This window comes from Drosophila nasuta, chromosome 2L (genome assembly GCF_023558535.2).
Source record: "Drosophila nasuta strain 15112-1781.00 chromosome 2L, ASM2355853v1, whole genome shotgun sequence".
Taxonomy (NCBI): domain Eukaryota; kingdom Metazoa; phylum Arthropoda; class Insecta; order Diptera; family Drosophilidae; genus Drosophila; species Drosophila nasuta.
The window spans coordinates 16,722,945-16,737,976 of NC_083455.1; the positions used below are offsets into that span (position 1 = coordinate 16,722,945).

A 15,032-nucleotide genomic window follows, 5' to 3' on the forward strand; every position below is an offset into this window, starting at 1 on the left:
GCAAAGCACCAACGCAGCAGATCGCAAAGGAAAACGCAGAGAGAGAGGGAGAGATGAAGGGAGGCTGCACTTATAAATCACGGAGCACTGCAAGATATCGTTTTGTTTGTGGTTGTTGTTGTTGTTGCGGTTCCATGCACCCGACTAAGCAGTTTATTGAAAAGTGCGCGAGAATGGAGCACTGAGAACTGAAGTGGGAGTTGCAGCGGGAACCAGGCCATAAATATGGTCAAGTGGCACACAGGCTCGCTTTCAATAGACGCGCCCACAATGACTTGCTGCGGCATTAACTATATGTATGTGTGTGGGTGTTTCTCTCTCTCTATCTCTCTCTGATTTTCTCTGTGTAGGTGTGTGAAAAGCATTGCCAAGTGGGCGTAAAATGTTTTAGGGAGGCGCAGGCACATTTGTTTAAGCTCTGCTCGAGGTTCTTGTGGCGAGGCGAGGTGAAGACCTTCGCAGTTGGCCTTTCTAAAGTGTCCTCGCAGTTATTGCTCAGCAAAATGCCAAGCTGAGAATAACCTATTACTCATATGTTGCAACCGTAGCAGCAGCAGCAGCAACAGTAACTTTAAGGCCGTTGAACCAGTGAAGAAAGAGCAAAAGCGAAAGTCAATTGCCAACTGCTCAAGGTCAGCAAAATGCTACAAGAATTTCTATTCAACAATTCATTCACTGTCAGATTCACACTCGCACTTGCACTTGCACTCACATTCGCATTCACATTCATGTTCAACATGCCTTGCATGCTTCGTTGGACAACAACTACAGAACAGTTGAAGCAGCGCTTGGCATAAAACGCAGCCAACTTGGCCCTGAGTCTCGAGCCGCAGGCGGTGGGGAGACCCGCAACGTTGAGTTCAAAGACCTGACGAATGCCGGCGCTGCTAAAGCGCTGTTAAATTTTTTCGAATGTGCAACAAATTGCAGAGCGTGCAAAAGATTCCACAAAGTGAAGAGTGAAGATGAGGCGTATACGTCATGTGCGTTTAACATACGATGTGTTGGCTAGGAGCTTAACAGTCTAGAGTGGAGAAATGCAGCCGACTGTTAACTAAAATTCAGACTGTAAACCTGCATTTAACATTGTTGTGTAGCTACGTTTAGCATCCACGTGAGTGGGTGAGGGGAATTTGCCTATTCTGTTACTAAAAGTGGATCATAAAGACCACAACATTGTTAAACTGGATGCAATTCTGACAGTTGTGGACAAAGTTTTTTAAAGGAATATTCTTCTAAAGCCAATAATTTACATTGACTATTTAGTTTAATATTGAATAAAATGTTTACTAAAAGACTCTTTTGTTTAAATTAATATTATTTATATTAATATTTGTTAATATTTGTTCTAAGTCAATTAACATTTACTCCCCAATATTTCAAAGTCAAGGCTGGAAGTTGGCTTCCACAATGAGTAATAGCTAACAGAAGTCCCCCAATGTTAAGAATGTTAAGAACTTAGCACTTCTTTAACTTTATACTTCCTCAACTTGTGGAATAATTACCACTACATTACATTGTTGCCTTCCCCAACAAACTGTCCATTGCCATCCACTGTTAAACTTTGTCAACTGTTAAGTTGAAATACCAAACTCAACTGTTAAGTTCCACTGTTAAGTTTCACTTGCAAGTTCCACTGTTAAGTTCCATTGCTACGTTTCATTGTTGAGTTCCACTGTTAAGTTTCTCTCTGTTCACTTCTCCTGCTAAGTTACTCACATTTAACATAGAAACCACAACAACTGCTGTTAAAACTTCGAAAAATTGTGCCCCTCACTTGACGCTCTCTGAAATTCCTTGCTCTTTTTGAACTTGCTCTCGCTCTCTCAGAGACTTCGTTTGCGACTTCGTCTACGCTTCGTGTGCTGCGTTTTTGTGGATTTTAACCTGATTTCTTTTTGGCTACGCTATGCTTTAGTATTTCGGCTGCATATTATCATTGTCTGTCTGTGGGATATGGATGGGTGGCTGCCAGCTGGTAGCTGGTAGCTTGAAACTGCTGCTCTAAAGACACTGCTCGTGTAACGCCAACTTTTTTTCAGTTTTGTTTTTGCGACTTAGTGTGTGTGTGAGTGTTTGTGTTATCTATTGTTTTTTGTTGGTAGTATTGCTGTTGGCGTTAGCGTTACGCATTCGAGTCGCGAAAGTTGTTGACAGGCAAACTCAGCGCGCCACTTTACTCCACTTCAAGGGCTCAGCTCAGCTGAGGCTCAGCCTCGAGTCGTCTCGAATAGTTTGCATGAAATTAAAATAATCTGCAAGATTTATTGCATCAGACACGCGTCGCAGCCTAGAGTCTACTACTTTTTTCCAGCTTTAAGCTAGCAAACTTTTGCTTAAATATTGCCAAAAAAAAAGTGTACAGAGAGTAGCACATCTCAAGCTTCGGGCGAAATGTCGCTTTGTTTAATGGTCGTAAGTAAATATATATTTATTTCGCTTGCTCTTTCTTTTAGTCTGTCTCTTTCTATTCGTTTTTCTTTGCATTTTGTCTTGGGCATTGGCAGCTCTCAAGACAGTTGTCGACAGTTGCGTTGCAAATGCAGCTGCCACTTTGGGCAACTTGTTGACTTTCTGTCACTTGCGGCCAACGCAAGAGGAAGCAAGTAAATCAAGATGCCAAAGTCGGAAATGTCATTTTTCATTCCTTAAATTTAATATGTTTAAGCTCCTACCTTAACTGCACTTTAGTTGTAGTTAAAATGTTGTACATACCTGCAAATGAAAAGAGAGAGAGAAATATTTATTATTGATTTAAATTTAAGCAGCGAGTTGGTTAAAGCATCGATCATAAATGATGAACTGAAATGTCGTCGCCTGCAATCCAGACAAATGGCCGCAAAGAGCGTGCGAATAGCAGCAAGTGAAAGTTCAAAGCCGAAAAGACTGATGATGGAATTTACGACCATCAAGAAGAGCGACAAAAAAAATAAAAAAAGAACAAAGTGCGTATGTGCAATTGAAAACATTTTCAACGACTAAAATGTCTTTTTTTCGTCTACTGGAGAATCAAACAAAACTATTTACAAATAGCGCAATAGTTTGGCCAAAAAAGGAGCTAAAGGCCAAAAGGCGTTGGCCATAAACTGGATGATGGGCTCCGGCACATGAAAACATTATCGAATATGATACGAGAGAGGCGTTTAGCGCCCAACGACGATATTGTTATTGTTTTATTTTGTGCTAGCTAGCTGCCGGCTTGTTTAGTTCGTGTAATGCTGCGTATACGTATTATTGATACCACGGCAAGGCTGCTGCTTGGCAATTTTTACGAGCAGCATGAACATTTTTTATGAGCACTTATTTCCGCCCCAGAAATTAGAAAACTGCCTCGAACATTTTATGCGCCTCCTCGCAAACAAAAAGCGAAAACGCAAAAGGCCAAAAACACAACGCCTAATAACTTCTTGGCCATGGGAAAAAGTGAGTGAGAGAAAGAATTTTTTTTTTTGTTTGGTTCGATACCGAGTCGGTTTCGGTTTTGCACAAAATTTATGATGTGTGTAACAATCGGGCGGCTATTGTTTGGGGTCCAAGTCAAGTGTGTCATGCAAATTTTGCTTATTTTATTTAATGCGATTTTTATGAGCGCCAATTTTGATGGCAACCCCTTTTTGGAGCCGAAAATAGGCTTCATTTCCCATTTAACAGTGGCTCAATTGTTGTGGATCAGGTAAAAGGTTTCGAGTACTCATATATATATTGAAATCGCTTTATAAATAGACTGTCGACAAGGTGAGGTCAGAGCACAAGTAAAAAAATATATCAAAAGACAATCGCTCAACTTAAAATTCAAGTTTCTAGCATTTGTCATGTTTTGTTTGTCTTCGTGTCTGACAATCTGTGACTCTCAGTCTTTCAGTCTCTGCGTCTGTCTGCCCTGTGGCGCAATTTATGCATGAATTGGCCAAGTCAGGCTAAAAGTCAGTGGAACGTGCAGGCTGCGTTAAGCCTAAAAGTATGCATAACTAAGAAGAGCACGTACCGCAGATAACAAAACAAAACAAAAGCAATAGCAAAAAAGGCAAAGGGCAAACATTGATAACTGTATACAGTTAAAGTTTGCAGATAAACGCACGACAGTTACATGGTATTTTTCTTATTTAAGAGCAAATGATTTTCTTTTACATTTTGGGATCCCAATTTGTTTCCCATTTCGCCTACAAATAATGTGACAAGTATTGTGCAAATAAATCGGCAACGAGTTCACATACTCTCGACGAGCGTCCAGAGTTTGGAATGGAAACCGCAATTGCGCACAAAAAAAGGAAGAGAGAGAGAGAGAGAGAGAGAAACCTGCTGCTAGTCAAATGCTGTGCAAGCCAACTCAAAGCCCAGACAATAACAAAGGGCAAACAAAGTGGCAAACATAGAAAAGCGCTGGGAAACACACACATAAAGGAAACCCCACACGAACACACAACACACAACAGGGACGCAACCTTCTGTCGACTTCAGTTGCGAAATTGCCAACAAATGCACTCAAAGCATCGCAACAAAAATGCAATACGGAAAGAAGAGTAGAACGAGCAAATGCAATGAAATAAAATAAAATGGAAATAGAGTAGAGAATAATCAAGCTAACAAAATACTTGTAGCTCAACAAGCAAAGTACAGCAAAAACACAAAATACAAAACACAAAACACAACACAGCACATCATCGAATTGCGAGTGAGGATTTCGTGTGGTTGCAGTAAATAACAAACAAATATTCCAATACACATTCTATGATTGAAATTAATTTCAATTGTAAGCTGAGTAAATCAAATACAAAGTGAGAGAGAAAGTAAGTTAAATTTAAATTCATTTAAGAGTCGGGTATAAAGAACTCCACAATTACTTAAACAATAAATGAAAAGGAAATTATTAAAAATAGAAAAATTTAAATGCAAATATTAGAATATAATATAATAATATTGCATAAATATTTCAGCAAATAATGAAATCAAATAAAAATTATTAAAAATACAGAAATTTAAATGAAATCACATATTCAGCAATAAATCAAATAAATTAGAAATTAGTTAATATACAAAAATAAAAATTAAGTGTTGCAACTAAAAACATTATAAAGAACTGTACAAATATTTCAGCAAAAAATCAAACTAAATAAAATAATATATAATACAACAATTGAAATGAAGTGACGAGGAATTAAATTTAAACTTTACTTTTACTTTTACTTCTCCATAAGTAAATTGATATTTATTGAACATGTCCTAAACACTTTGCTTTCATCCACTTTAAAACAGTTTATAATTGAAGTAAATTCGATTCATTGAAAAATGAAAGTATCAATTCAATAGAAGTCTAGCTTAAAAATCAAATTATCAGGCACATATACCATATACAAAATGTTTGGGCATTCGACAATTGTTTATATGTTTTGCTTATAAACAAAAGCAGGCATTTTCATATTTATAGCTGAAAAGTGGGGCACAAACCACAAGCTGTTGCCACGCCCACAATGCCGGGCAAAACAATGCGTAACTTTTCGCTGTTGCATGAATATCAATATTTGTAAGCTTCGGTTAGTTCAACAACTGTTGTAATTTACATGTTCTCCCTCGCTACCCCTTAGCTCACGGCTTCATCTAGGCTCCCCCCCCCCCCCGAAAAAGTAGGGAAAACAAACAAAAAGAGAGCGGAAAAAAAACTTTTTAATTTTCGTGCTCGTTTTCAGGGCCAACAGAAAGTCGTTGCCGGCTTTTTGAGCCGTTTTCCCAGAGTGTTGATTGCACATCATTTTCAATGTTGCTGCGGCGCTGAAAAGTATGCTACGATTTTTTTCCATTTAGCGAGAACGCTTATGGGCGACTCAGCGACATATTAAACAATCGAAAAGCACTTGGCAAGGACATAAAAAACACACACAAATCTATAGAAAATACACACACACACACCAACACACACACATACGCACTTAGATTGTGTGTACATCGAAAATTGATTGCCATTTCAGGGGCAATTTTTAATGAACAGCAAATACTTGTTCAAAACAGAACACAATGTAAAATTTGTGTGTATGTGTGGACATGCGTTTAATTGTTTATTTTCAGCGCGCAATTTTATAAAGTGTCAGCTGGTGTATCACGAAGAATAGAATAGAAAGAGGGGGAGAGAGAGGGAGAGAGTCTGCCACTTGTGGCAAGTGAATAGATTTTATATGACATTTTTTTCTGCTTTGTATAAGCTTCAATTGAAATTAGAAATCCAACAGCTGGGAGTTACTTTAAAAGCTTTTAAGTACAGTGAAGTATGGCTATGAAGAACAATTAAAATAAATAAACCAATCAAAAATCAATACATTAGTAGTTAATCGTTTTTTTAAATTAAAAATTTAACAGCTAACACTCGAAAATGTTACTAGGGAAGTACAGTAATGCTTAGTTATGGTGAAAACATATATAGATATTAATCTGTACTATACTAGTAAATCCTCTTTTGATTGCACGCAACTTAATGCCAAAAAATGCTGCAGCAAATCGACAGTTGATGAATTTACAGCTGTTGGGCAATGCCTTTCAATATACGCACATTTATTTGACAAGTGGCAGCCACTGTTTGTGGCAAATGCGTGGCCAACATGCTGCATCAATAAAAGCCAAAATGCACTTGGCTAAATATACACACACGCACACGCACACGCACACACAACACATTGACATACAGTGGACTGTGGCTGGGACTCTGACTTATTTGGGTCGGTCGTCACGTGGTCAATATTTACAGTAGATATTCGGTTTGAAGGGCGGCAAACAAGTTGCTGTCATTGCAGTGCAAACACATGTGCCGGATAAAAACCACCCAACAACAAGCTAAAAACTAAACGAGACCAAACCTATTTGCCATTTAGTTGACATGTTAAATGTTCAACAGCAGCTGCTGCTGCTGCTGCTCCGAATTTCGTTCCATTTTTACAGCCCATCCCTTTTCACATTTGCACATTTTGTTCAAAATTTATGCAACTACATTAAAAAAAAAAGAGAAGAGGGAGCTTGTTGTCATTTTGAGACTCACCTGAATTGGGTCCATTGCTGTTGGGTCGTGCTGAGGGCGCACCGTCGCGAGCCTCCACTTCGAGGGCGTAGGCGCCCTTCTTCTCTCTGTCGAATACGGTTTTGGTGAAGATCTCGCCGCTTTGCAAATTAATTTCAAAAAATTCTTTGCCCTCGTTACGTGGCGAGTCCACGATGTAGTAGTAAACCTGTAAAGAACACACAAAAAAAAAACATCGAAAATTGTGATGAACATGAAAAATGCAGTAGAAAATAGAAAATTGCTGAAAACCTAAAATGGCAAATGGTAAATGGAAAATCAAAAAATTGTCAGGAAGTTAATTAAAACATGTGCAACGACAACGACGACGACGACGACGCCGACGACTTCAAAGCGGAAATTTGCTAGAAAATTTAATTCTCTCGAACCTTGTCGAACCAATTAAATTACAGCAAATGCACGCATTAAAGCCGCAACCAAAAATAATGATAATGATAATCAAATTCTGGCGACGCGTCTGGCTATAAATGATAAAAAACAAGAGCAAGAACACGAACACAGAAACACAAAGAAAAAAATACGAGAACGCTAATTAGTGCGGACATTTTGCGCGTACATGCAAATTACTTGGCTGCAGGACACGAAATGTGGCCAAGAGAATGGCCAGCGTCACCAGTTGCCAGTTGCGAGTCGCCAGTTACCATTTTACCAGTCACCAAAGTGGCATATTATTATAATCGCGAGAGTGTGGCTTAAGGCCGCCACAATCCTCCCTCTTTTGAACCCCCCTCCCACCCTCTAGTCCCGCCCCAAGGTCTCGTCGACTGTCGACTGTCAGACGCATAAAAGGAGCTTCGCTTCTCTTCTTCTCTATCCTTTTCTCCCCATCTTAGTTTCTTCATTTGATTCCATTTTTTTCTGCGCCCTTCGTTATTGTCCACGCTTTGAACTTTCACTAAGGGCTTAGCATACTTAAGGGCGTGTGAAAATACTGCAGTAAAAAAAAAAAGAAAATAACACACAAAAAAAAAGGGAGAGAGACGTGGCAACTCTTTGACATTTATTAGCCTAGCCGGGATGTCCAGCTGAGGCAAGGGCAAAAAATACAATTATAAAGGCAGCGAAGAGCTTGATAAGTGCTGAAAGTGTGAACGCTTCTCTTGTAAATATGTATGCACAAAAAAAGGGCAATGAAGGTACTAGAAAAGAAAAGCAAAAAAAAAAACGAAAAACGAAGTAGAATTATCTAATCCATGCAGATTGCTTGATTAAACTGCAAAAGTTGCTTCATTTGTGCCCCCAAAAAGAGACGAATAGTTGAAAAATGCAGGCTGAAAATTGTGCTTATGCTAATGCTAACTTTACATACAGAATAGTTGACAGAGCTTTGCTTAGAGAAATAGTCTTGATGAAGATTTAGTTATTGAATCGTACTTTCAGCTAAATGAATATTTTGCTTACTAAAGTCCAGATAAATAAGTAATTTATTCGCTGATAGTTGTGATTCACAAAAATAGTTTTCTGGTTTGGTATATTATTATTATTCAATAATATTTATAATATTTTCAAAATTCAATGTAACACTGATAATCGTTAAAGCTAGGTTTTGGTAAAAACATTAAAAACACCGAATTTTTTAGGTATTTTTAGTATTTTTAAATACTTCAACTAATATACTATATATTGACAACTGATTAGTTTTCGAATATCAAGTATGGAATTTTTAGCTAAAGTTAAACATATGAAAAGTACTCCAATTTTACATATATGTTGAAAATAATTCATTGTTATTAAATACTTCAACTGCTGTAGCTTAATAGCACTCTGTTAGTTTTACAAAGTTACATAATAACTCGTCTTCTGTTACATTTCTTATATCTCCTGGACACCTTCTACTTAACATAACTGTTGCCTAACAGCCAACTGTTAATCTGCTTTGAAGTTCTCTGTTATTGAGGTGCTTCATGGCACATTAACCAGATGGCACTTGAAAATGTTTCTGTGCATTCTCCCTTCCCATTTAAGCTGATTTCTTTGCGGCACTCGTTGGCGCCTCGCAGACTCATTCATTTTGCCAACAATCGTCAGGTATTTCCTGTCACACACTCTGCTGCCCCCTTCTCTGTTTTACCCTTCACCACCTTTTACGTCTTCCATCTCGCACTCTTTAATCTGCTTCACTCAATTTGTTGGGTGCTCACCTGATTATTTGGGAATGTACCATCCTTGTCGATGGCATTGACTTGTGTCACTTTCGTGCCAATCGGTTCGCCCTCGAGCACCGTTTCCTGTTCGCGTTCCGTGAATAACGGTATTTCGTCATTAACATCCTCGAGCATTATGTAAACGGTCGCTTCCGATGCCAATTGCTGGGCGCCATTGTTCTGCAAATGTATTGAAACAAAGGGAGAAAAAAAAAGGAATGGAAAATATTAAAAATAGATACGATTAAATTGATGTTTAACCTTTAAGTAATCAATCAATATTTTAATCAAGCGTTCAACACTTTGGCATTGTTGTTTTTCTCTCGCATATATAATCAGCATCGGCTTTTTTTTTTGTTGTATTTAATGCGCAAACTTAATTATTGTGAAAAATAATTATTAAAAAATTCCTTACATATTTGACTTACAGACCACTTGCCTGGCGAGTATTTTTTACATGTGTGAATAAAAATGTGCTCATAAATATTTATGAGCGTTCTTTTTTTATTTTTCAATAAAACATTCGCCTCGAGCAATGTATGCACAATGTGTTGTAAAGATGGAATGCATAATGGCATCCTCTAAAGAGTTGTTATTTAATTAAATTTATTGTAAAATTGCTTGCGGTATATTTTAGTCGATTGCTTTGATATATATTAATGCTAATTGATTAATGCCAAAAAGAAGATTATTGTAATTCATTTAAAGCTATCTTTAAGCTAGCTACTAGTTGATGTGTTGACATACGAATAAATAAAATATTGACTGTAAGTTACTTGCTACCCATTTTGAATAAAAGCGAAACCGTGCGGTATTATACTTAAAATATACCAAATGAATATACCACAAAAATACAAAACAAAAATAGAAATTGCTATATTTGGTATATTGATATACTGATATATTTATAAAAAGCCACATATTGCAAAATATACCATACGAATATACCACAAAAATACTAATGAAATATACCACATGTTATATGTGGTATATTAATATACTACCAGATTTAAAATATACCATACATTACGAAATATACCAAATTGTCAGCCAATTTCTCTATCTCTTTAGGTGTTCATTCGGCAGACAAAAAGTCGTAATACCCCTCTACTCTATGGTTAGTGTGTATAAAATTACACAGATTTTTGATTGATTGACAAATCTAAATTTAAAGTAGAGTATCAGCTAGCTATTGTTGCCCGTTCTTCCCCTTCCCTGTATTTACATGACACTCACGAGACAAACTTTTGATCGCCTAACATCGACTCAGTTGATTGATTGAGCCAAGGTAATCAATCAGCAATTCAAACGCTTTTGTGAATTAGATTAGTGGAAGATTTCCCCCCAAAGACACAATCGTTAGTCTTTTCATCCCAGCTGTTGCACATTAGAAGCAGCCTTTAATGCTAGCATATATACTATATGTAAGGCAAAAACATATTTATTTGCACACAATTCGATTGCATATACGATATGCACATAAACCCGACATGTTTACATACATAAAACTCAATCAGTGATGACAAGAGTGGATGAAGGAGACAGAAGCGATGTGTAAGCAAAGCAACTAATTCACCATTGGCAATTCGAAATGAATTATTTATTTTGTGGTAATGCCATCTTGTTGAGTAAATATGAATTTTGCTAGTTTACTAGTTTACCAGTTAATTACGGCCCCAGCATCTTTTGGGGGGCAGAAGTTTGATTAGTCAATGCTGCTGACAATTTTGTATGACATTTCACAGCACACAAAATATTAATTAAACATTGTGATGTATAAGCTTTATTGCATGTAGTACAGCCAACAACAATGAAACTAAGCTATGAAAGGTAAATAAATGCAGGCAAATAAATCGATAGATTCAAGTACTGAATTAATTATGTGTCAGGGAAAAAATCGTTAAAAATTATGTACTCTTCACCTATCCAGTAATTTATTTATGCAGCCACAATAGTGTTTTGTTGTCTTTCAAACCTCATTTGATATAGAATAAAAGTGCGATGAATCTTGTAATTAGAGTTTGTCATTTTGCATAAATTTGGGGGAAAAAAAGATGTGCACATTTAATGCATTATTGTGACCGCAAAACAAATTTTAAAAATTAATTTCAAAAATGTTGTAATATGGTGAAAACAATCCTTGTGTCATTTGCGGGGATATTTAATTAACTGCATTTAATGCGCACAACACAACATGAAACTAAAATGCAAATAGCAATATGCAAAATGCCAAATGTAATATGCAATATGCAATGTCAGGGCAATTGAATTTTAATAACAACTATGCAACTAATGCAATGCAACCTGGGGGGGGCAAAACGCTGTCCTTTGGGGCAAGCGAATAACTCTCATTTGTGGCACTTGTGAAAGCTGCTCGCTGCTCGCTGGTCGCTGGTCATGTTTAATTTATAAAGCAGCTGAAAACAATTTGTCACATAATTTTGCCAGCTAGTTGTGTGTGTGTGTGTGTTGGTGAATGGTTCAACTAATGAGCTGTACGCAAAACTTGACTCTGATTGAATTCCAATTGAGAATCGAATCGAATTTAGTTACTAGCCAAGAGAAACTCACTGTCAACTGTCAGTCAATCTGAGCTTGAGCTTCTAATGAATGGGGTTGTGCCACAACCAAAACCCGAACTCTCAACCCAAGCTAAAACTCTATCGTCTGTTAAATTGCTTGCCACACTGCATTTGCATGTCAGAGCAAGAATGAAACGTTGAGGGAGAAGGAGAGCACAAAACTCGCGCAAGTAATTAAAACTTTTCAAATAAAATAATTACAAACGTATTTTGAAGTCATTTTCAAATACAAAAGTCAAATACATGCCGCCATCTCAAGCTGTGCGCTTAATTGAGCCCGCACAAGCAACTTGAAAAAGTTTCCTATTTTTCGGGCGCTTTTTCGGGTTTTCTCTCTATGCATCCATAGTGTTTATTTCATTTTATACCCGCTAGACGAGACCATATAGGTATGTAACCTTGATCGCAGAGACTATAGGAGATATATTTGTAAGAGAGAGTCTCTTAGTTGCTTTAATTTGGTATACTTTGTATTCTATGGTATATTTTAAATGTAGTATTATCTTAATGTACCAAATATAGACATTGGTATATTTTAGTATTTTTGCAGTATTTTAACTCTAGTACAGCATCAATATACCAAATATGTACATTGAGTAATTTTAGTATTTTTGTGGTATATTAATGTTGAATCTATCAGTATTTTTGAAGTATATTTGAATATAGTACTATGTCAATATACTAAATATACACATTGTAATATTTTATATTTTTTTTTGCCGTATATTAATTCGGTATATTTCAGGAATGCGGTATATTATATCAATGTACCAAATACAGACATTGGTATATTTTTTTAGTTTTGTGGTATATTAGTTTGGTATATTTGAGTATTTTTGCAGTATATTTTTACAAGTTTCAAATTAGAAAATATAGTTTTTAACGCTTGCACTTACCTCCACACGTATGGTTAGATTGTATTCCTTAATGCTCTCATAGTCCAGCGGATGATTCACCTTTATGTCGGCCCAAGTGTCGCCATTGTCCGGTCTTTGTTGCAAATAGAACGTATGGAATTTGTTCGTTTGCGCCGTTGACCCCGGCATTAATCTATAGAACACCGTCGGATTGCCTTCAATGCCCGAACTGCAGACGATTTTCGAGGGCCAAAGAATTGGTTTTTTAAGAACAAAAATCACATGTGAGTAAAGTTGAACATTTACGTATTTCATCAATTAGTTGATTAGTCAGTTAGTTAGTGTCGAAAGAGTTGGCTACATGAAATATGTTAAGTTTGAAAATTATGCAAATTATGCTACAATTAATTGTTGAATATCAAAAAGCAAATGCAGAGTATATTTTTTTGTATACTCTTGCAATAACAAAAATAATTATGATGAATAATAGTTAATAGTGGTTGAAGCTTAATGAACTTTACAAGTTAGACATAAACTCAGTCAATCTTTCACTCACACACTCACAGCATCTCTCTCACACACATACACATACACACATCATGCGACATATCAAAATACAAAAATTTGATTTATGACACAACACAACAAAACAGAAAATAATTCTCAAGACTTTCGATTTGCTGTGTGCGGCCAACAAAAAGTGCGTTTCAAATTGGGTTTTTTGCTGCTTTTCTCCTTCACTTCGTGCAACGAAAAAAAGTGTAATGAAGAAAAGCTTGACGCAAACAGAACACACACGAAAAAAAAAGAGAAACTCAACTCTACAAAAAAATGGCTTCAAAACATTTAATTGCCATTCGAGTATCAAAAGTTATTGGAGTGAGGGATCGCAGAAATATATTTCAGCGAGAGTTGAAGGGAAGAGATAACAAGGCGATGATAATGAAAAACAAATTAGGCAACAGGAACAAACAAACAGGAAAAAAATAAATTTTATTTGCACTTGGACAACACTTGCAGCTGACAGAACAACGTAAGAAATGGTCGAGAAATAAAAACTTTGGGAACTGCCTTAAAAATGGTGGAGAAAAAAAAACACAATATGAAAGCTGTCAGACTGTGCCAAAAAAAATTTGTTGCCAAGGACGAGAGCCAAAAACAATATGCTAGCAGAAGGATAAAGGCAGGATAAGGGATTTGTATAGCAAAAAAAATGTGTGGATGAGCGAAGGGAAGTTTGAGATGTTTTTGGGAAAGTTTTGTTTTGTGGATTGCATGAAATTTGTTGTTTGTTGTTTTTACTTGAGCATGGTTTTTTTTAGACATATGTTATAAGTTGTGTTCAGTGTATAAAATATATTTGTATATCAATTGTTGGTTATTATTGTTTTGGTTTTTTTTGTATTGCAAAATGAAAACTATAATTTTTGAGTTTTTAAAAGTGAACCTTGCTGAGCACTTGAAATATGCATTAAAAGTTCTTAAATTCCTTGAATCTGATTACTAGGTTTGCAGTTTGATCTAGAACTATGTATAGTTTAAGTTGTAATTAATCAAAGTAGAACTTAAAATGTAAATTATGATTTTATATGATAACAAATCTAAGTCTAAGGCTAACATCGTCGTTGAGTTATTTTTTCAGTGTGACCCTCGGCAAAGTTGATTGTTGCTGTTATTGCTGGTTAGCTGGCGCTTAAATGTGTGCTCGCCACTCGACAAACACTTGAAAGTGCGCACATTAAGCGCACTAAGCATTAAGCACTAGCAACGGCAACGGCAGCAACAACCAGGACAACAAACACATTTATTATGATATATATACGCGCGCACTTGAAAATGCTTCCTGTTGTCTGTGTGTCTGTGTTGCCTCAACACACTTTGTCGCTCTTCTTTAATAGCATCTTGGGCTACACAAACAACTATACATAGTATTTTATTCATATTTATATATAGATATATACATATATGCGAGATATAAGATACAAGTTGACAATATTTGTGCTGGGACAAGATAATTGCAAAGAAACTAAAAATTTAAAATAAATCTTATTAAAAAATGATTTTAAATTATGATTGACACATTTCCTAAAACATTACTTAGCATAGAAATCAAAACGTAGACAGAGAACTAACTAGCCATTGGTGCTTGGTCTGTGCCACGGTGCGTATGTGCAATCTGTAAGAAGGTCTCGCTTTAAGTGCATTGCTTTTAGTGCCAACAATAAAAATTCATAAAAAAAAGTAAAAATAATATGAATACTAACTGCCAGTGGCCACAAACTGGCGCATAATTAAAACGTCAGTGCCATGTGGTTGCCTTGCCACGCAGATAAAACGCTTTGCGTTATGATAATGCAAAGCGAGAGAGAGAGAGAGAGAGAGATAGGAA

General features: G+C 36.4%; 1 protein-coding gene across 1 annotated transcript in view; it reads right to left on the bottom strand.

Moving 5' to 3' along the window:
• The window catches only part of LOC132798434 (neural-cadherin), a 145,355-nt gene that overhangs the window by 77,868 nt on the left and 52,455 nt on the right, over nt 1-15,032 (bottom strand). Inside the window, 3 exon segments of the mRNA XM_060810288.1 lie at nt 7,022-7,208; nt 9,202-9,384; nt 12,683-12,872. Of these exon segments, the coding sequence (XP_060666271.1) occupies nt 7,022-7,208; nt 9,202-9,384; nt 12,683-12,872 (560 nt within the window).